Source organism: Dendrobates tinctorius, unplaced genomic scaffold (assembly GCF_039654945.1).
Source record: "Dendrobates tinctorius isolate UK_male_01 unplaced genomic scaffold, ASM3965494v1 ptg000016l, whole genome shotgun sequence".
Classification (NCBI taxonomy): domain Eukaryota; kingdom Metazoa; phylum Chordata; class Amphibia; order Anura; family Dendrobatidae; genus Dendrobates; species Dendrobates tinctorius.
Genome location: NW_027361684.1, coordinates 88,483,027 through 88,506,369, shown reverse-complemented (window position 1 = coordinate 88,506,369; position 23,343 = coordinate 88,483,027). Strand labels below are relative to the sequence as shown.

The following is a 23,343-nucleotide window of genomic DNA, read 5'->3' as shown; positions in this document are numbered from 1 at the left end:
TATATTGGGTACAGTAATTCAATGCAGGATGTGCTGAATATTTTTTCATAGGAGTTTGGGAAAGTTATGAAATGTCCTATAAATGGCTGTTATATTCCTGATCTAAGGCTACATTCACACACAGCGTTTTTCCTGTATTTTTTGAGGATACGTTTTTCAGCTGCAAAAGCTGATCATCTTTTTAAAAAACTGCATCACCTGAAAGGTTTTTGAGCTCATAGATGTTTTCAATAGCAAAAGCAGATTAGAAATCTGCTCTATATATCCATTTATCCATATCTGTCTATCCATATCGTATCTGTACCAAAAAGAATGAAAACCGGGTAGTACACCAATATATATTATGTTCTATCTAAATATCTTGATTATTGGATCATAAAAATGATTAAATGTCTGAGGTTCACATTGTACTACAATAAATTTTTCACTTAAATATAAGCAATATGTGTGGGAGTCGGAGTCGTAGTCAGGGAAATTGAGGAGTCGTTGTCGGAGTCGCAGGTTTGGCTTACCGACTCCACAGCCCTCCTAGCAGGGCTCTCTTAACATCCAGACTATGGAACTTTTCTTCCCCTGTATTTTCTTTGGATTATCGCAGAAGGATGGGAGGATAATCTCCTGCCCCCTATTGAAATCTGACGCGACCTTAGGCAGATAAGTGGGGTCTGTTCTTAGCACCACCCTGTTCTGAAAAACTTGTGTGTAGGGTGGGTTCACTGAGAGAGCCTGCAGGTCGCTTATTCTACGGGCTGATGTAAGGACCACTAAAATGATTGTTTTTAGGGTCAGAAGTTTTATGGGGAGCTAATGTAATGGCTCATATGGTTCTTTTGTAAGGGCCTCTAGTACTAGGTTTAAATCTCAGGGAGCTATCCTGGGTATTGGAATAGGTTTAGCCCTATGACATGATTTGATGAATCTGGGTATCCATCTATTTGCTGCCAAGTTGCAGTTATAGAGCGCCCCTAGTGCAGATACCTGAACCTTAAGCGTATTTACAGCTAACCCCAGCTGTAATCCTGCTTTTAAAAACTCCAGGATGGCACTAATCGGGGGTTCTTGTTCTAACGGCTTACCTAGGAACTGTAGGAATTTATTCCGTGTTCTGCCGTAGATATTAGTCGTCACCGGTTTCCTACTTTTAAGCAGGGTGGCCACCAACCCAAGAGAGAAACCTTTACCCCTTAAAAGCGACCTTTCAAATTCCACGCCGTCAGATGGAATCCCTTGATTGCGCATTAAATATTGGGCCCTGGGCTAGAAGGTCCGGGATTTCTGGCAGAACCCATGGATCGGAGAGGGACATTCTCCGCAGTAGAGCAAACCAGGCTCTTTTTGGCCAAAATGGGGCTATTAGAATTACTCTGGCCTGATCGTTCCTGATCTTCTTGACCACTGTTGGGATCAGAGCGACTGGGGGGGGGAACGCATAGGCCAGCTTGAAGTCCCACTGAATGTGCAAAGAGTCCACTGCCCATGGATCTTCTCTCGGGTTTAGAGAGCAAAACCTTTGTATTTGCCTGTTGTGTTTGTTGGCAAAGAGGTCTATCACTGGTTCCCCCCAAAGCTGCGTTATTTTTGGAAAAATGGACTGATTTAGGACCCATTCTCCCTGCCTCAGAGTATTGCGGCTTAGGAAATCAGCCTCTATGTTTTCTGCCCCTTTTATGTGTAAGACTGTTAAGGAGTGTAAGTGTTGCTCCGCCTTGCCCAGGATGTCGTCTGCTGCTTTCATTAGGGAGTGTGCGACCCGAGTAGGGGAAAAAAGTGGGTTAGGGCTTTGTTCACTGCCCACAATTCTGTCAGATTGGAGGATGCCCTCCTTTCTTGAGGTGTCCAGGACCCCTGGCCTACGTAACCCCTTAGGTGTGCCCCCCACCCCAAGGAGATGGCGTCCGTTAGAATCACGTCTGTCACTTGTTTGTCCCAGGGTATTCCTGCGGCCAAGTTTGTACTGTCCCGCCACCAGTTGAGAGAGTCTCTGGTCTCTAATGAAAGCTCTAGACCTCCTTCTAAATGCCCTCTTAGCGATCTTTGTGCTGCTAGTATCTCCCACTGGAGTTGACGGGTGTGAAATTGAGCCCATCTGACCGCCGGAATACAGGACATCAGGGTGCCTAGTAGAGACATCGCTTTCCTCAACGTCATCTGAGGTTGGTTCCGGGCAGACAAGGCCATATTCCGCACCTTCTCTATTTTGGCCTCCGGAAGCAGACAGACCTGCTGTTCTGAGTCCAGAATAAATCCTAGGAAGGTTTGTTACTTTAGGGGTTGTAGTTTGGACTTTTTGAAATTTATTATCCACCCTAATTCTTGTAAGGTGTCGGTCACCTGGCTTAACTGCGTAGTACATTGGTTCTCTGAGTTGCCCACTATGAGGAAATCGTCCAGGTAGGGTATTATGACTATCGTGAATCCAGAGGAAAGCTGTTACCTCCGCTATGACCTTGGTGAAAACTCTCGGGGCTATGGATATATCAAACGGGAGAGCTCTGAACTGGAAATGCTTCAGTACGCCTTGGATATAAAGCGCTACCCTCAAGTATTTTTGGTAATGTGGATGGATAGGGATGATAATATGCGTCCTTCAGATCGACTACAGCCATAAAGCAATCTTAATGTAGTAGCTTTATGGCCATAGTCACCGACTCCATTTTGAAGGTCTGATTCCCTATCCACCGATTGAGTCCTCTGAGGTTTATAATTGTCCTGAACGATTGGTCTGGTTTCTTGATCAAAAAAAAGTAGTGAATAGAAACCTCTTCCCTTCTGTGTGTCTGGGACTTCGTAAAGGACCTGTTTGTTTATTAGGTTCAGGATCTCCGCTTCAAAGGCCAACTATTCTTCGGCCACTTTTCTGACAGGGGTAACCACGAACACGGCTTTTGGCTGGTTAACAAAGGGGATTCTCAGGCCTTCTCTTAAGATGCCTAAATCCAGGTATTGGAGGAGATCTTTTCCTAGGCCTGGGAAAAGAGTGCCAATCTCCCCCCTACTGGAATAATGGCATCATTGTGGTGATATTTTTGAGGTGGAGGTGCCCCCACCAAACATAAATCCCGATTTTTTTCCTTTTGTCCTCCCATCTCCTTCTGTCGGCCGGAGGACGCCCCCTATTGAATCTACCGCCCCTCCGAAAGGGCCGTCTTCTCTGCTCTGTCAGGAACCTGGGGAAGCTTTTTTCCTATCGCTTGCCTTTTCCAGGATATCGTCTAGGTTCTTCCCGAATAAGAACCGACCATCACAGGGAAGGGAGCACAGTTTAGCCTTAGACTGCAGGTCACCTGGACAGCCTTTAAGCCAAAGTGCACGTCTAGCAGCATTTGATAATCCTGCCGCCCTAGCCGTCAACCTCCTAGAATCCGCCGAGGTGTCTGCTAAAAAGGCGGCCATCCCATGCAAGAGATACATATCCGCCAATATCTTCTCTCTTGGGACCCTTGATGCTAGCTTTTCTTCCAACTGCTGCAGCCAGACCATCAGGGAGCGTGCCATGTAGGTGCCCGCTATCGCCGGCTTTAATCCTCCCGCTGTCGCTTCCCATGCATGCCTCAGATACGAGTCTGCTTTCTTGTCTAGCGGGTCTCTAAGAACCCCTGAATCTTCCAGGGGCAGGGCCGATTTCTTAGAAGACCTGGATACCGCTGCGTCTATTTTTGGGACTTTGTCCCATATTTCCGCATCCTTGTGCTCAAAGGGGTATCCCCTCTGAGAGATGGAGGGAAGAGCCCCTGATTTCTCGGGTTTCCTCCACTCTCTCTCAATAAGCTCCTGGATCTTTTCGTTCACTGGAAAGGTCCGTTTTTTCCTCTCCTGGAGCCCCCCAAACATAACGTCTTCTAGGGTTTTTGTCGTTTTCTCTTCCTGTAGGCCCATCGCTGTTCTGATGGCCTTTAGGAGAGAATCTGTGTCTTCCACCGGAAAACATGGCTTACCCCCTGTGTCGCTGTCAGAGGAGTACGCCTGTTCTGATTGAGACAAGGCCGAAGAGGAATTTGAGGGAGAACTAGGGGGATTTTTCCTACCTTTCCTCCCTTTTTTCAATGGGGTCTTAATTGAACCCTCCATTTCCGACCTAAGGGCCGATATCAAATTAGCCGCGAAACTAGGCGCTTCCTCCGCCATGGTTCGCTGAATACAACTGGCGCAGAGGTCTTTCTGCCAGTCTCTTGCTAGGGCTGTTTTACATATTGCACAGTCCCTATTCTTCTTGCTTCCTGCTTTTTTGGGCCTTTCCTATGGGTCAAACATACACAGAGAAACCCTATTAACATAAATGCTAGCATTCACGAAGATGACTCACCACCCGTAATCAAGGGTACCGGACTAGGAGACCTGTGCTCTCTGAATCTTGAGGATTCTCCTGACCTGCGGCTGGGGCGGCTGCTGCTTGAGCGGCTTCCGTGTTTGCGGCCCGAGGGCTGTGAGGGCGGCAGAGACAGGGACCTCTCCTGCTCTGACTCCATACTTACACCGTCTGCCCCGCCGCTGCTCCTCCTTTAAATATGCCTCCGTCCTGGTGAGTGGCCCGTTTAGCTGCCTCCCCTCTGCGATCGCCGGCCGACTGCTTCACAAAGCCGGCGTCATGACACCATCGCCTGGAGCTGACGTCAGCCGGCGCGCCCACAATCCTTTGCGCTGCTGAAGTCAGCGGCCGGAAGATGCCCGCGTCTCTCCCTGTCAGACGCCTCGGGGATCGAGATGCGGGCGCGCGCGAGGTGAGGGCGGCGCGGTGGGGGCTCCCTGGAGGCACCGGGATCCCACCTGCGCCTACACGAACCCGGAGCCCCAGAGGGCTCGGGGACTGCCTCCAGCATCAGACTGCCGGCGCTACAGGTAAGATACCTGTTCTTCCTGCGCCGGGACGGAGCTGGGTCAATTTTTTTTTTTTCTTTCACTTCGCCCATGACAGGCACCACCAACAGTGGGATTCCTTTCCAGGACAGGAACCCAACTGAAGCGGGGGGAAAGGTGCCGCCCCTTATATCTCAGTAGGTTCCTGTCCTGGCGGGGCGGATGCCTCTCTCAGGTGTGCTGTCATGGGTGAAGGGAAAAATGTATTTACTGTGATATCTACGGATTCCACGCAGGCTGGAAGGGACGGACCCTTGATCAGTAGGTCGTCCAGATACAGCAGTACCACCACTCCCCGAGAGTAAAGAATAGCCAAAACCTTGTTGAAGACTCTGGGAGTGGTGGCGAGACCGAAAGGCAAGGCAACAAACTGGAAGTGTTCCTCGCGAATTGCAAAGCGCAGGAACTGCTGGTGGGACGGACAAACTGGGATGTGAAGATAAGCATCCCTGATATCGATGGATGATAGGAACTCTTTCCATGGAGGCGACAACTGACCGGAGAGATTCCTTTCAGAATAGTCATACCTTGACAAACTGATTTAAACAGCTTGAGATCCAGTATGGGCCGCATCGTTCCATCCTCCTTTGGAACCACAAAGGTTTGAATAAAAACCTTTGAACCTTTCGTCTTGAGGGACCGGAATGATGACTCCGTCCCTTTGCAGCACATGAATGGCCCAAAGGAAGGCTGTTGTCTGTCTTGGGAGGTGAAGACCGGAAGAAACGTGTCGGAGGGGGCGAAGAAAATTCTATTTTGCATCCGGAGGACACCAGCTCCCTGACCCACTCGTTGTGGACGACTGAGCCAGGTGTGACTGAATGAAAATAGACGGCCGCCTACTTTGTCGGTGTCCGCCGGATACCACAACAAGTCATTGTGTAGAGGATCTATGGGATCTGGCTCCCCTAGATCCAGATGCCCTTGGCCTGGGTTTCCAAGAGCAGCTAGGTCTGTATGAGACCTGGGAACCTGTCTCCACGCGGGGACCGACCTGATCCCGAAGAGAAGGTTGTGGAGTACCAACTGGAATTGTTGCGAAAAGGCCGAAAACGAGTCGGCTGTTGATTCCGAAACGGCCGGACAGCCCTTTGCTGAGGAAGGAATTTACTCTCCCCCCCCCTGGTGGTGTCAGAAATGAGCTGGTCCAGTTTCTCTCCAAATAGGCGACCAGTTTGATAAGGCAGAGAAGTCAACGATCTTTCGGAGGTGGAATCTGCCCGCCAGTTGCGGAGCCATAGGGCCCTTCTAATGGAGACTGCATTTGCAATTGGCGGCATCTAAAGAAGCGTCCACCACAAAGTCTCCTGCGTGAACTATCTCCCTCGCGACGTTGACTGCCTCTGGAGGAAGATTGCTTTCCTGGGTGGCAGTAACTAACATCTCTTCCCAAGCGGCCATAGCCTTAGCCACCCAAGTCGCCGCGAATGATGGAAAAAGTGCCGCTCCCAAAGCTTCAAAGACTGAGCGAGCAAGGTAGTCAATCTGACGATCAGAGGGGTTTTTGACTGAAGAACCTTCAGAAACGGATAGGAGCATTTTGGAAGCAAGACGCGATATAGGAGGATCCACAGAAAGGGACTGTAACCAATCCTTCATTAGGTCTGGAGCAAAAGGATATTTAACCTCAATAGGCTTTTGACCTGAGAACCCTTTATGTGGCCGGTCCCTATGTCTCTGGACAATGCTCTTAAACTCTGGATGGCTGGCAAAAACCCTGCGCACACGTTTAGTTTTTTTAAAAGAAACAGCGTGTTCCGGAGCGGGAGTATTCACCTCATCCAACTTCAAAATCCTGTTGACGCTAAGAATCAAGCGATTCTTGGTCATTTGGGGGATTCTGAGGTACTGATGTGTCAGACTCGTATTCAGAGTCGTGTTGGCTGCGATTAGGAGAGGGAGAGCCAGAGCTCGCAGATGCTGAAGTGCAGGCGTGACTGGGGGACGCGTCATGGTCCGCTTTCTAGATACCTGACTATCCCTGGAATGAGTATGCCCCCTGCTGGTGGATGGTTCCCGGCTAGCGCCAGAGCCCTCCTCGGTCAGCAAAGGCGCGTTCTGACTTAAAGAGGGTTCCCAGAGGGAGTCTATAGCCTTTGTCAGTGAGTCCACAGACCGTGAGAGGGACACAGCCCACTCAGGTGGACTAAATACAGGGGGCCCGGTGGCGGATGATGTTTGAGCACAAGCCAGGTCACAATCCGTGCAAAACGGATTAGTTTGGGCACTGGACAAGGCAGTCTTGCAAGTGGCACAAGAGGTAAAGAATGCAGTGTGCTTTTTAGTAGCCCTTTTGGCTTCCTTAGATTGAGACATAGTGCCCCTGAAAGGGTTACAGGCAGAGCCTGGACTGCAGATTAGGTGAGAGTGCATAGAAGGGGTTAAGCTTTCTTGCTAAGGCAGAAGCTTACCCACAGTCCTGATGCTGTGTCTCCAGGAAGTATAGGGGTGGCCCTGCAGCGTCGCCAGGTGCTGTTAGTGTGTGCCCCCCCGCACCCGTCCCAGAGCAGGCTAAGGTAAATAACATGGCCTCCAAGACTAACAGGGCGCTTCTCGTTCAGAGCGAGAAGCGCCAAGGACGTGGGCGGCGGCATGTAAACTGCGGCCTAGTCCGAAAGAAAAGCCGGGGACTAAATTTCTGGGCCTACCCACGCTGAGCGCCGGGTGAAGGGGAGAACGGGGGGGCCGCGACGGGGCGCCGATGTACCGCCGCTGACATTATGTCAGCGCTTCTCCCAGGGACCAGGACCCGATCCCATACCTCCAATCCGATGCTCACGCAGGCGGCGCTGTCCAGGACCCAGCCTGCAGATCTCATCCTCCCGGGCGATGTAGCAGAGCCGGAGGGGTTCTTAAAGGCGTAATACCTCAATTGATCCTCCCTATAGGCAGGGGGACGGAGAGGCCATGGGGCCGATTCAGGGCATCCGAAGCGCTAGTCAAGTCTTCTCCGTGCACTTGCCCTCTTATCCGTGCGGGGAGATCAGGACCGTGAAAAAACAGTCACCCAGAAGAATCAAGTATGCCCCAGTCGTCGCAGGAGAGGGTACGGGGAGGTATACTCTGCGTTCTTGCCTGTTGGTTCAGGGGAGAGCGGACTCTAGAAAGGAATAGTCGCCCCCTTCACTCCGTTAATTAAAAAATACAAATTTACAGAAAAAAAAAATCAAAAATTAAAAAAAACGGTGTGGTCTGAAGCCACAGACACTAAGCAAAAACTGGGGAAATCTCAGCCAGCGAGAAGGTGTATACTGCAGAGGAGGAGTTAACTTTTTTCTGTGTTCACTTAGTGTCCTCCTAGTGGCAAGCAGCATAACACCCATGGTCCTGTGTCTCCCAGTGAGGCGTAGGAGAAATATGATTTTTTAATTGTACGGCTGTACGTTATAAACTTCTGTGAAGCCCTTGGGGGTTCAAAGTTCTCACCACACATCTAGATAAGTTCCTTGGGGGGTATAGTTTCCAAAAAGGAGTCACTTGTGGGGGGTTTCCACTGTTTAGGCACATTAGGGGCTCTCCAAAGACGACATGGCGTCAAATATCAATTCCAGCCAATTTTGCATTGAAAAAGTCAAACGGGGCTCCTTCCTTTCTGAGCTCTGCCATGCGCCGAAACAGTGGTCCCCCCCCCACCCACATATCAGGTATCAGGACAAATTGTCCAATAACTTTTGCAGTCCAATTTCCCCTGTTACCTTTGGTAAAATTAAAAAATTACTTCAGGTCCTATTTTTTTGTGAAAAAAGTTAAATGTTCATTTTTTTTAATAAACATTCAAAAAATTCCTGTGAAGCACCTGAAGGGTTAATAAACTTCTTGAATGTGGTTTTGAGCACCTTGAGGGGTGCATTTTTCACAATGGTGTCACTTCTGGGTATTTTCTGTCATATAGACCCCTCAAAGTGACTTCAAATGGTATGTGGTCCCAAAAAAAAAAAAAAAATAATGGTCTTGTAAAAATGAGAAATCACTGGTCAAATTTTAACCCTTATAACTTCCTAACAAAAAAAATTGTGCTGATGTAAAGTAAACATGTGGGAAATGTTACTTAAGTTTTTTTGTGTGCCATATCTCTGATTTAAGGGCATAAAAATTCAAGGTTGGAAAATTGCGACATTTTCACCAAATTTCCGTTTCTTTCACAAATAAAGGCAAGTTACATGAATGAAATTTTACCACTAACATGAAGTACAATATGTCACGAGAAAATGTCAGAATCACCGCAATCCATGGAAGCGTTCCAGAGTTATTACCTCAAAGGGACAGTGGTCAGACTTGTAAAAATTGGCCCGTCATTAACATGCAAACCACCTTTGGGGGTAAAGGGGTTAAAAAAGAAACAAATCACATGGTCATAAGTATTCAGACCCTTTGCTCAGTATTGAGTAGAAGCACCCTTCTGATCTAGCACAGCCATGAGTCTTCTTGGGAATGATGCAACAAGTTTTTCACACCTGGATTTGGGGATCCTCTGCCATTCTTCCTTGCAGATCTTCTCCAGTTTCACCAGGTTGGATGGTGAACATTGGTGGACAGCCATTTTCAGGTCTCTCCAGAGATGCTCAATTGGATTTAGGTCAGGGCTCTGGCTGGGCCAGTCAAGAATGGTCACAGAGTTGATCTGAAGCCACTCCATTGTTATTTTAGCTGTGTGCTTAGGGTCATTGTCTTGTTGGAAGGTGAACCTTCGGCCAAGTCTGAGGTCCAGAGTAGAGTTAAGTGACTTTGGTCGGATCAGGTTTCGTGAAACCCGAATGAAAAAATTTGATTCGGATGAAACTGGTCCAACTAGGGCAAAAAAAAGTCGGAGTTTCGTCCGAAACCCGACCCCAATGCAAGTCAATGGGAAATAAAAGTCGGCATTGAGCGGATGACATTCACAGGCCTTGCCACAATTCTGTCTCTGAGCTCCTTGGCCAGTTCCTTTGACCTCATGATTCTCATTTGATCTGACATGCACTGTGAGGTCTTACACAGACAAGTGTGGGCCTTTACAAATCAAGTCCCATCAGTTTAAACACAGCTGAACTCCAATGAAGGATCGCGGCCGGGTGTCAGCTGATTATCACAGCTGACACCCGGCTCTATGTGTCAGGGGCGATCACATACCACCCCCGGCACGATAACCCGACACACTGCGATCAAACACGATCGCAGTGTACCGGGGTTTAGGGAAGCATCGGCAGGGAGGGGGCTCCCTCAGTGCTTCCCCGAGACCCCCACAGCAGTGCGATGTGCAGCGCTGCTGCGGGGGCCTCCTTCCCTGCAGGTCCCTGGATCCAATATGGCGGCGAGGACCTGCAGGGAGGCGTCTTTCTCAGTGCCTGCTGAGAGCAGGCTCTAAGAAAGCCTCCAGCAGTGCCTGCAGATCGCCGAACTGACACACTGCTGTGCAAGGTGTCAGATCAGCGATCTGACATATTACAATAATGTCCCCCCTGGGACAATGTAAGAGTTAAAAAAAAAAATGGAAAAATAATTTAAAAAAAAATATTCCCTGATATTCATTTTTTGGAAATAAAAAAATAAAATAAAAAGTACACATTTAGTATCGCCGTGTCCGTAACGACCCACCCTATAAAGCTGTCCCATTAGTTAACTCCTTTAGCAAACCCCTAAAGAAATAAAAAACAAAGCAAAAAAAATAATGCTTTATCATACTGCCGAACAAAAAGTGCAATAACGCGCGATCAAAAAGACGGATATAAATAACCATGGTACCGCTGATAATGTCATCGCAAAAAACGAGCCGCCATACAGCATCATCAGCGAAAAATAAAGTTATAGCTCGCAGAATAAAGCGATGCAAAAATACTTTATATAAAATTGTTTTTATTGTATAAAAGCGCCAAAACCTAAAAAAACGACAAATGAGGTATCGCTGTAACTGTACTGACCAGGAGAATAAAACAGTTATCAATTTTACCACACGCGGAACGATGCCCGCCCCAAAAAAAGAAATTCATGAAATACTGGTTTTTGTTCATTCTGCATCCCAAAAATCAGAATAAAAAGCGAACAAAAAATGTCACGTACCCGAAAATGGTACCAATAAAAATGTCAACTCGTCCAGCAAAAAATAAGACCTCACATGACTCGGTGGGTCAAAATATGGAAAAATTATAGCTCTCAAAATGTGGTGATGCAAAAACTATTTTTACAGTAAAAAGCGTCTTTTAGTGTATGACAGCTGCCAAGCAAAAACCCGCCATAAATAGTAAATTAAACCCCCCTTTATCACCCCCTTAGTTAGGGAAAAATAATAAAATTAAAAAAAGGATTTATTTCCATTTTCCCATTAGGGTTAGGGCTGAGATTAGGGTTAGGGGTGTGTTGGGGTTAGGGTTGGAGTTAGAATTGGGGGGTTTCCACTGTTCAGGCACATAAGGTGCTCTCCAAATGCAACATGGCGTCTGATCTCAATTCCAGCCAATTCTGCAACGGTGCGCCATCCCTAAACATTTTTATGAAAAAAAATATGATTTTTTTATTTTCACTCCCGGGCGTTATAAATTTCTGTGAAGCACTTGGGGGGTTCAAAGTGTTCACCACACATCTAGATAAGTTCCTTGGGGGGGTCTCATTTCCAAAATGGTGTCATTTGTGTGTGCGTGGGGGGGTTCCACTGTTTAGGCACATCAGGGGCTTTCCAAACGCGGCATGGCGTCCAATCCCAATTCCAGCCAAAAAGTCAAATGGCGCCGATTCCCTTTCGAGCTCTGCCATGCACCCAAATAGTGGCTTACCCCCAGCGCACTCAGGACAAATTGCACAACAACCTTTGAGGTCCTGTTACCCTTGACAAAATAAAAATTGGGGGTGAAAAAAAAAAAAAAAATCATCTTTGTGGAAAAAATGTGTTTTTAATTTTACGGCTGTACATTATAAACTTCTGTGAAGCCCTGGGAGGTTCAAAGTTCTCACTACACATCTAGATAAGTTCCTTGGGGGGGGGGGGGGTTAGTTTCCGGAATGGAGTCATTTGCGGGGGGTTTCTCTTCAGAGCTCTGACATGCGCCCAAATGGTCGTTTACCCCCACATATGGGGTATCAGCATACTCAGAACAAATTGCACAATACCTTTTGGGGTCATGTTACCCTTGGAAAAATAGGTATTAGACTTACTGGTAATGTTTCCAGGAGTCCATCCTGACAGCACCATGGAGGACGTCCTCCTCCTCCTTACAGGGACAGGAAAGCACACGAGAGGTTAAAATGTCCCATTCCACCCTCTTTCCCTCAGTGATTTAACGAGTAACACACAGCACGGATAATGCAAATAACACTTTAATGACCAAATCAAATTACAGCATACGACATAACATTAACAGGGAGGGAACTACCCATGCTGTCAGGGTGGACTCCTGGAATCATTACAGGTAGATCTAATACTTATTTTCCAGGACGTCCACCTGACAGCACCATGGAGAGTACCAAAGCACCTCCTCAGGGTGGGATTACCGCCTGGAGAACCTTTCTCCCAAATGCGGTCTGTTGACCAGATAGCACATCAAGCTTGTAGTGCTTGCAGAATGTGTCAAGTCTCGCCCAGGTAGCTGCTCTACAGATTTGATCCACCGAGGCGCCCGCTCGATCCAAGAGGCTGATACAGCCCTTGTAGAGTGGGCCTTTAGAGTATCTGGTGGGTTAGCGCCTTCAGATTGGTAGGCGTTTGAGATTACCAAAGTAATCCATCTTGCGATGGATGCCTTAGAGCCTTTTTTCCCCTTATTTTTACCCCCAAAAAGGATAAACAGGTTTGGGTCAATACGCCAACTGTCGGTGGCCTTTAGGTAGCCTATAACAGCCAGTCTCACATCCAGCGAGTGGAGACTCTGTTCCTTCTCATTACAGAGGTTGTCAAATTTTGGCAAGAGGCTACCTTTGGAATAAATGCCGGGTCTAATCTCAGGATTACAGTGTCTTCTATGATCTGGAGACATGGGTCTCTGGTGGACAGGGCCTGGATTTCCCCTATTCTTTTAGCCGTGGTGATGGCTACAAGAAAGGCCATTTTCCGAGTGAGATTTGAGATGGACATCTCTACATTGGGGACATAGGGATTCCTACATAGGGATCTGAGGACCAAGCTAAGGTCCCAAGGCGGGGTGAGCTGCCCGATCATAGGGCATAGACGTGTGGCCCTTATGAATCTTACTACCCAAGGATGAGAAGCTGGAGGGTAATCAAAGAAGGAGCTCAGGGCCGAAATCTGGACCTTTAAAGTGCTGGGCTTAAAGCCTTTATTAAACCCAATCTGTAAGAAGTTTAGGACGCTAGGGAGGTCAGGGGATCCCACCACGAAGTCGGACCTGCCGCCTTCCAGACAGAAGCTCTTTCATATCTTCCGGTACATTGCAGCTGTAACTGGCTTCCTCCTGGCCTGTAGGGTAGATATAACTTGATCTGATAAGCCCTTTGCTTTCAGGATGTCCCTTTCAGGATCCAAGCCGAGAGGTGAAATCTTGCTGGATTCGGGTGGCGGATCGGGGCCCTGGTGGATGACATCTTTCTTCAGAGGGAGTTTGACTGGGCTTTCCACTGCCATTGCCCCCAGTAGGGGAAACCAGCTTCTTCTCGGCGAGTATGGGACGATCATAATCACCTTCGCGCGGTCTTCGCGGATCTTTCTGAGTACCGCCGGGAAGAGTGCCAGTGGTGGGAACGCTAAAGAGGGGTTCTTCTCAGACCATCTGCGCCTTCCGGGTGGTCCGCCAGGATCAAGGAGTAGAATCTGGGGACCTTTGAGTTTTATCAGTTTGCGAATAGGTCTATTCTGGGGGTCCCCCAATGCTGACACAGTTGGTGGAATATCTCCTTGTTCAGCTCCCACTCTGTCGGGCAGACCTGCTGTCTGCTTAGGTAGTCCGCTACCTGTAGGAGCCTCTGTTGGACCTGCCCTGGCTTCTAAAGTAGGGCTGTCTCCTAGCGAAGGATCCTCTCCGAAAGGGCTGGGGCCATTTTGGTTTTTCCTATGGAAAACTTTTTGTCAGAAACCAGCTCTAGAATGCTATCTAGGGCTGGCCCGAACACCCTTAAGCCCGAGAAGGGGATGGAGCATAGTTTGGCTTTTGAAGCATTATCCCCCGACCAGGATTTAAGCCATATCGCCCTCCTTGCTGCATTAGACAGGAAGCCGTTCCTAGCCGCAAACCTTACTGATTTGGCAAATGTGTCTGACAAGAACGCCGTGGCCGACTTCATAAGGGGAAGAGATGCTAGGATCTAGGGGTCTTGTTGGTCAAATGTTACTCCAACTGCCCCATCCATAGGAACATACATCTGGCCACCGAGGTGGCTGCTATGTTAGCTCTAATAAGAGCTGCCGAAGTCTCCCATGTTCTCTTTAAGAGAATGTCCACCTTTCTGTCCATCGGGTCACGGAGGCTTGATGAATCTTCGAACGGGATGGCGGTCTTCTTGGTGACCTTGGCTACAGGAACATCGATTTTCGGGACCCCTTCCCATAATCGTGTTTCCTCCGGATCGAAAGGCAGTCGACCCTTAAAATCGCAGGACAGTACAAGTCGACGTTCTGCATCCTTCTATTCCTCAAGGACCATCGTTTTGATGTGGTCGCTTATAGGGAACACTGTCTGAGACGGGAGTCCCCCAAACATTAGGTCCTGTCTAGATTGCGGCTTCGGGACTTGCTCTATCTGCATAGTGTTCCTCACAGCCTGGACCAACTCGTCCGTGTCCTCTGGCATAAACCGGTATTTTCTGCCCTGGTTCTGGCTGTCTGCTGGGATCTCTCCTTCCTCCTCTGGATCCGAGTCCCGGAAGTCGGAACCATCGAAAGAGCTTGGATAGGACTCTGGCTCCACCTCCCACCTTGGTCGCTTGCCGCTCGGCCCCGGGCTGGGGGGCTGCTGCCTTGAGAGGCTGGGCATGGAGGCCTGGACTTCCTCACGTATCAGGGATCTCATCTCTAAAGAGGCGGGATGGCTGCTCGTCTCTTATGACCCTTGATGTACGTACAGGGTCCACAGAGGGTTTTGCCGTGGGTCTCTGGCAGTTTTACTCGGCATACCGGGCATCTGACAGATTATGCAAAGGCCTTGGCGGGGTCTTTCGTCATGGTTGGGGGGCTGCTAGGGTTCCCTTATCCTAGGTGTAAGATAGGGGTAGTCGGGTCAGTCCGTCCTGTGGGGCTGGCTTTATGGAGGGTGGTCTGCGCCAGGCGCACTTACCCCTCCATCCGTCGGTGCTTCTGCCTCCACACAGATACTCTCCCCCGGAGTTCGCGCAGTGAGATTCAAACACGGCGTCCGTAACGTCACCAGAAGTGCCGCGTGTCTCACGAGAGGCGGGGAACCGCGCGCCAGCCACTTCCGCGTTCCAGCCGAACACTAGTCGCCGCCTGCTCCCGACTGCACTTGATTGTGATAGTTGCCCGCTCGGAAGCCCAGCTGCCTGCAGGGACCCTGCTCCACACCGCTACCTGGATCCGAGAGCCTCCCACCGGGAGGAGCAGCTCCCTCCAGGAACGTCGTCCTGCTCTCTGGCCTTTGGGGCAGAGGGACTCCCCACCGGGAAGTTTCGGCCATGGGTTTCTTGACAGGGGAAAGACTTTGACTGGCCGCACAATCCCGAGTCCCTCCGGTAAGCTTGCGCAGCGATCTCTCGTGTGTCCCTCCATGCAGGGACAGAAAAACACTGAGGGAAAGTGGGTGGGACGGGACCTTTTAACCTCTGGTCTGCTTTCCTGTCCCTGTATGAAGGAGGAGGACATCCTCCATGGTGCTGTCAGGATGGACGTCCTGGAAAATAAAAATTGAGGGTGAAAACATTTTTGTGGAAAAAAATATGATTTTTTAATTGTACGGCTGTACGTTATAAACTTCTGTGAAGCCCTTGGGGGGTTCAAAGTTCTCACCACATATCTAGATAAGTTCCTTGGGAGGGGGGTCTAGTTTCCAAAATGGGGTCACAAGTGGGGGGTTTCCACTGTTTAGGCACATCAGGGGCTCTCCAAACGTGACATGGCGTCCGATCTGAATTCCAGCCAATTTTGCATTGAAAAAGTTAAACGGCGCTCCTTCCCTTCTGAGCTCTGTCATGCGCCGAAACAGTGGTTCCCCCCCACATATCCGGTATCAGCGTACTCAGGACAAATTGCACAATAACTTTTGCAGTCCAATTTCTCCTGTTACCCATTGTAAAATAAAAAAAAAAATTGGACCTGAAGTAATTTTTTGGTGAAAAAAAGATAAATGTTCATTTATTTTAAACATTCAAAAAATTCCTGTGAAGCACCTGAAGGGTTAATAAACTTCTTGAATGTGGTTTTGAGCATCTTGAGGGGTGCATTTTAGAATGGTATCACTTATGGGTATTTTCTATCATATAGACCCCTCATACTGACTTCAAATGTGATGTGGTCCGTAAAAATAAAATGGTGTTGCAAAAATGAGAAATCGCTGGTCAACTTTTAACCCTTATAACTTCCTAACAAAAAAAATTTTGGTTCCAAAAATGTGCTGATGTAAAGTAAACATATGTGAAATGTTATTTATTAAGTTTTTGGTGTGCCAAAGCTCTGTGATTTAAGGGCATAAAAATTCAAAGTTGGAAAATCGCGAAATTTTCAGAATTTGCTAAATTTGTTTTTTTCACAAATAAACGCAAGTTATATCAATGAAATTTTACCACTAACATGAAGTACAATATGTCACGAGACAATATCATCGGGATCCATGGAAGCGTTTAAGAGTTATTACCTCAAAAGGACAGTGGTCAGAATTGTAAAAATTGGCCTGGTCATGAACGTGCAAACCACCCTTGGGGGTAAAGGGGTTAAATTTATCAAATGGCTGCAATTAAACAGTGAAAAATGTAAAGGGGTCTGAATACTTTTTGAACCCACTGTATACATAGTGATGGCCTGCATCAAATTCAAGTCACTCATTTAACCCCTGAAAAAACAGTTATTCAAATCTGTGAAAACAGGATTTTTAGTTGCTTACCGTAAAATCAGTTTCTCAGAGCCCTCATTGGGGGACACAGGAAACCATGGGTGTATGCTGCTGCCATTAGGAGGCTGAGACTATGCACATAAAGAGCTCCTCCACCGCAGTGTACACCCCACCGACAGAAACTTGGATATTCAGTTAGTGAGAAAGCAGAAGGAGAAGCAATCTGTAAACAAGTTAGAAACCACACAAAAAAAACCCTCAAATTGTAACAATACAGTTAAAAGAGCTGTTCAACTTGGGAGGGTGTTGTGTCCCCCAATGAAGGCACCGAGAAACAGATTTTATGGTAAGCAACTAAAAATCCTGTTTTCTCCATCGCTTCATTGGGGGACACAGGAAACCATGGGACATCTCAAAGCAGTACCCAAGGGGAGGGAACAGCAGACAACTCCAATCAGGACGAGGAACTCACCATAGTCACCTGCAAGGTCTTTTTACCCTAACCAGCACTCGCCGAAGCTAGGCATGGGCTCTGAAAACCTCATGAACCTGTGGAGGACGTCATCTGCAGAGGTTCCGGGCGAAGGCCCAAAGAGTACCGCCAGGAGGACACAGTGCTTTGTACTTAAAAGAACGCAGTCCTTACTGACCCGGCAACCCTAATGCCGACCGGATTCAGCAAGCAGCCACTGACCTGGAGGCCGGAGGACCTCTTCTCTTCAAGCCCAAGCTTGATAAGTACCGTTGCTCTGGCCAGGTAGCCTGATGAGAGAGCATCACGAAGGATAAGTCCGAGGAGGACGAAAGAAAGGGAAGAATGATGGACACTGAACCTTTGATCCACAGAAACTGCACCACAGCTGCTACAGACTCTGTGAAACCTCAGGAGTGGTTGAGAGTCTGAAAGGGAAGGTTACCAAATGAAAAGGAAAATGAACCAATCATTGCAAAAAAGCAGAAATCTCCGAAGCCCTGAAGAAATCAGGACCTAGATAAAGGCTTCATGGAACGAAGTAAAAATCATGCGTTTCTCAGAAGGCAAATGCTGAACGAAGAAATTTCTTCCTGAAAAACAAGGATGGACTCAATCCTAGATCCCCAACGAGCCATGCTGAGGAAAATGCACTTTAGAACAACGAGGTTTAGCCTGAGGAAGCAGATAGCTCGTCCTTCCAGTGACCTCCTTAATAATTTGGTCTATTGGAGCCAAACCGAAGGAACGGCAAAGTTGGTGAGGGACCTCTTTGGGGATAATTTCGCTTATGAAACCAAGTCAAAAGGACCCTTAGATGGGAATGATTTTGCTGGATTTGGGAAGGCAGAAAACCATGTCTTCATTGCAAGAAAAAAAATTCTTGGGCAGTGAGGACGGTCAATTTTTCCAACCGGTCTCCAGAAAGAATGCTCTGATGAGCAAGCTAGGCCACGAGTCTATATAACTTTGCAACCCGGGTGGAGGCGGGGACAGGACACGATATAGCGGCAGGCGCTTCCAATCTTGACCTTGACATCTGCTGTGTGAGTTCGCCATTGGTATCCCTGAGGGATGCACGTCTAGGAGAGGAAGGACAATAGTGTTGGAAAACTGGGAACCGGAGGGTTCGTAGTCACAGAAGTAGTGTAATTTGTGAAGCGCTCAGGAGAGAAGAGATTATACCGAGGCGCCCTCTTGTTTGGAAACAGCTGAAGTCAGTTCTGTGAGAAAATGACAAGACCTGAGAGCAGGCCACTGAGAACCTGCTAAAGAGCTGAACTCTGAAAATGTACTGAATGGGAAAAATAATCCAGACGGACTTTGAAAAGTTAGCAGTCGAGCAAGGAAAGTCCATGAAAAAAAACATGGAGTATGTCAACTGCAAGGAAAGTTGGCTCTAGGTAGATCACAGACACCAGAAGATAACTAGGCTGACGAAAGGAAGGTCAATCCGTATGACGATGTAAACGACCGAATCCATCCTGGACCCTCTGGAACAGGGAGGGGATTGCAGTGTGTAGACCTGCTTGCCTAAGTCTAGGACAACACGTGCCCAAGGATAACATTGAAAACATACGATTCTAGTTGAAAGAAGAAACATGCTATCACCAGACTCATTATTAGATCCAGGACTGGAGCAGTTTTCTACCCTGGTCGATGCTTGCGCAGTCAAATCCCACTCCTGTCTGAAGTGGGATACTTGTTCCAGTCATGGTCAGAAGTCACATCTCTGAGATGCTGGAGGCTTTATCCGGTGTCTGAAAGAAAGAATAGGTAAGTACCGACAAATAAGGAGCTTAGGTATTGTAGTAGGTCGAAGTCCTTAGGATAGACTAGAACTTCTAAACTACTATTGGCCAATCATTGATAGGCGTAACACACCGGGCAGTAAAGATAGCCTGTGGTCAGTACTGTCATCCTGACGGGACCTAGGGAAAAAAAAGGTACCTCTTCTTCTGGAGATGTCAGACGTCCGGAAAAACATGTTGCAGGATGCTACGTCTCATCCAACTAACAGGCTCTGGTGGGCAAGTAGGTGGGAGATGATGGGCCAGGACCAGGTCTGGATCACCTAAGCATGCTTCTGTGCTAGGGGTTGGGGTGTTGCTGGCTAGATGTATGAGGATACGGGGTGGCAGTACACGCCGTACTCAGTCTCTTCGTGGGAGTACAGTTGTGACCTTTCAAACTGTTTCCCTCCTGGTACCTGAAAAGGAACAACGCACATGAGGTAGATAAGGGTCTAATGAAAGACCCGTGTCCACCACCTACTGACACGAAGCTAAACTGAATATCCTAGTTCCTGTCGGTGGGGTGTACACTGCGGAGGAGCTAACTTTATGTGCATAGTGTCAGCAACTTACACCCATGGTTTCCTGTGTCCCCCAATGAAGCGATAGAGAAAAGTGGCTATTTGCCCGGTTTGATGGCCAGTACACATTTGGGCCAAGCTATAGTTAGCTTAAAATGTGGGGCATTACTATGTATGTAATGGTGGTGCGAGACCAGTGGCCCAAAGTCATTTAACCCTTTCAATAACTGCTTTTAGTCCCCACTTTGATGCTTATTTTTGTGCCAGATTTATAACTTTTGTAGCTGCTTTTAAGCATATTCACATTAGGGCAACTTACTGCGTTGTATATCATTAGTTTTTTATTTTTATTTTTGTGGTTTAACCTGTAACCAAAAAGATAAATTGTCGAATAAAAAAACAACTTCAGCTCCGAATAAGAAACTGACGATGCTGAAGTTTGTTTCTTATTTGTCCCATCAGCCTGACATGTGAAATTCTACATCTCACAGGCAACGTTCACATTAGAAATTCGGGGGCTCTGCGGGGGGCTGCACAATTCCTTTGTTAAGCCCCGCCTACTTCCGCATACTTCTGCATGCGTCCTGGGTACCTATCTTTAACATTGGGTACGCAGGACATGCGGATGTATGCGGCTGCGTAGTTTTGACGAGCCCGCCGACCGCATGGAAAAACAAGTTTTGTTTTGTGCAGACGACTCATCCACATACATCCGAATGTCCTGCGTACCCAATGTTAAAGATAATTACGCAGGACACATGCAGAAGTATACGGAAGTAGGCAGGGCTTAACGGAGAAGTACACAGCCCTCCGCAGAGCCCCAGAACTCTAATGTGAACCCGGCCTTATAAGGAGCAAAACACACATAGCCCTGATATGTCAGCTGGTGAGTAGGCCAAGACACTATTTAAGATCAGGAGAGCACTGGAGCAACTGGTAATCAATGCAGGCGTAAGGAGAACCCAAACTCACTGGTCAACCGATAACCATCTATACACCTGACCTTTTTACCGTTTATAACCATGTAAAAGAACGTGTTTATTAGTATGGACCAGCTCAGGCATCAGTAATGAAAGAAGCTATCCATCCCTCAACCCCCTCCTGATTTTATTTTGCCATGTTTATTAAAAAAAAAAAAACAAACAAAATCTTTAGTTGCTGAATCCCTTTAAAAATTGTTAACACCTCTAAAAAGACAAGAATTTAGACAAAGAACAAAGATCTCCAGACAACAAAGGCAAAATCACAGAACCATTATCCGGTCACTTTCAGCACCACAAATGGCAAGAAACAGAAAAATCTCATCTAAGCTTTTACCTTACAATTGCTTGTATGAACTTACCTGGGGGAGGGTTCAGGTAGACACTGTTACAAGTTAGTAATTTCTTAATAAACTGGAAATATTCTAGGCTGAACTGCATTCGGTTGTGCATAAATTGCACGTTTTGCTTGCGTACACTGCGCTCAATAGCCGACGGCATCTTGATCTGGTGGGGTTTTGAGGTGATTGTTAGTTCATTAATATATTTGATCAGTTCATTGTCTTTGTCTAGTGTGTCCATACGTTCATAGAAAAGAATGTAAGCGTTCCACCACCTCTTCTGACGTCGGTATGACATTCTTTTCATCATGTGATCAAACACTTCGCCCATGTACTCGCCCCCAAAGCACTGGTTTTTCATCTCCTCGTCATCATCCATTTTGCATTCTGTTACGTCGCCATCATCAAACTTATACCAGCAGTTCTTCTCGCCATCTCCACCATTTCTTTGGATGATGTAAGAATAGTAATGACCTCCACTCGCCTGTCCACTGTGCACCAGCACTCCCACTAGCCTGTATTTCGTACTTCCAGCAGTCTCATTTTCAGTTTGTTCATTGGGGATGACTTGATTTTCAGGGTTTACATCATCTCCCTCCAATTTTGCCACACCAGCCACTGTGTATGGCTCCATATCGAGCTCACGTGGAAACTCAAAATAGTCATTGAATTTAATTGCACATTCCCTTTCCCAGTCATAGTCAAAGCGTTTAAGCTGGATGGCTAAAACAGGAGGCAACTTCTTTATTAGCAAGCGCTTCACTGTATCCACCTGAAAGCACAAGAACATTTGTTAGATATAGGTCCCCAGCACAACTTTGGCACAAGTGCTACTTGTGGCTATACCGTAGGTTTAACATCTTGGCTTAAATGTTTGCAACTATTCAACATGTTTTCTGGAATAATCGCTGATGTATCGGCTCAGTTATCTCTCCGGGGAGATGGTCTGACAGTTTGGAAGTGTGAGCAGTTAAACTTATGTTTTAGAAACAGTATTCACCTTTTTGTTGCATTTTTCACAGTGATACGCATTTGCACCTTCTAGCAAGTCTCCTTTGACATATTGTTCCATAGAGTCAAGCAAGTTTTGGTGGTTTCTAATATCTACATTCAGCGTTGTAAAAGATTCTTCACATTCGTACCTGTAAAAGTTAGAAGAGGTTTTAAACCCTGGCAGGCACATTTTTATGTAGGCAATAAGGCTGTGAAAGGAGAGCTAGTTTTGAGTGTTAGGAGACTATACAACTGTACCAATTGCATCTTAAAAATAAAAAAAATATAGTATACACAATCACAACAAATATTTTATCTGTTAATATTGGCGAATTTACTGTGTTTCATGTAGATTTTTCACAAGCGTAGAAGCAAATATATTTCATGCTTTAATAATTTAAGGCCCCTAGTTATATAAAAGAGACAGGTTTCCATTTTACTGCAGTAAATTTGACATTACTAATTGGCCATGCATGAAGGAGGGGCCGTGTGCAAAAAATCAGAGTGGGAAAATGGGAATGGAGACAGGAAATCGTTTGCTTGTAGAATAATAAAAGTGGTTTTAACTACTGTGATAAAAAGCTTATAAACAATTTCAGATATAGATATATACAAATATATTTATATAAATTGATGTTACATATAAAAATATATTTTGTTAGCTTTCTCACAAACGCACTTTGGAAACCCACCTATGAGGACAACCTTGGCAAATTTTTTGGTCAGCAAAGGAACCTCCTAAGACTTTGCTTAACATAGTTGGGTGACCTAATGCCTTTAAAGCTTCATCTAAACTGTCCACAAGAGAATTAAAAAATTCTAAAGCATCATGTTGTTCTCGAAGGTTAACGGGTTCTCCCCAAAGCCTGAATGCAAGAGAAAAAAAAAAAAAAGAAAAAGTAATATTAGGGATCATAATTTTTAGAGACAAACTTGTCCTTGAAAACTATTCTGACAAGCACATCAAAAATCTCTTCATACATACAAGCATAATGACCCCAATAAAATGAAAGCCATATACATATTACAAATGCCATTTACTGATACACAAATTAAAGAGTTTTTCCACCATTAAATGAAGGTTTATAGCCAAGAGATAAAAATTTAAAAAACAAAAAACAAACAAAACAAAAATAGAGCTATGTCATGCCTCCTTAATTGGTGGAGGATCAAACATGGGAAGTCCAAAAATGGTCAGAATGAAGGGGCTCCTTTAGATGTTTATGCCCATCCACCTGTCACACAAGGGATTGCAATAGACATTTTTACTTGCGAGAAGTATTTTAATTCCTGGCATAGTGGATCGAAGAAAAAAAAAAAAACTGCCAAGTAGGGCATTTCAGACCAAAAGTAGACCCAGAGGTCAGGCCCGTACTAATCAATATTATGGCATCGGCTATGTGCACATGTTGTGGATTTGTTTGCGGAAATTTCTGCGCGGCTTCTGCATTTCTTGGCAGAAACCGCAGTG

The 23,343-nt window shown here is 46.7% G+C and overlaps 1 protein-coding gene across 5 annotated transcripts in view; it reads right to left on the bottom strand.

Moving 5' to 3' along the window:
• The window catches only part of USP9X (ubiquitin specific peptidase 9 X-linked), a 255,269-nt gene that overhangs the window by 40,621 nt on the left and 191,305 nt on the right, over positions 1–23,343 (bottom strand). For all 5 annotated transcript variants that reach the window (XM_073566031.1, XM_073566034.1, XM_073566033.1 and 2 more), the window contains exons 33-35: positions 22,565–22,738; positions 21,880–22,021; positions 20,901–21,651 (exon numbers count right to left, since the gene is read on the bottom strand). In XM_073566031.1, the coding sequence (XP_073422132.1) occupies positions 20,901–21,651; positions 21,880–22,021; positions 22,565–22,738 (1,067 nt within the window). The remainder of the gene's footprint in view (positions 1–20,900; positions 21,652–21,879; positions 22,022–22,564; positions 22,739–23,343) is intronic.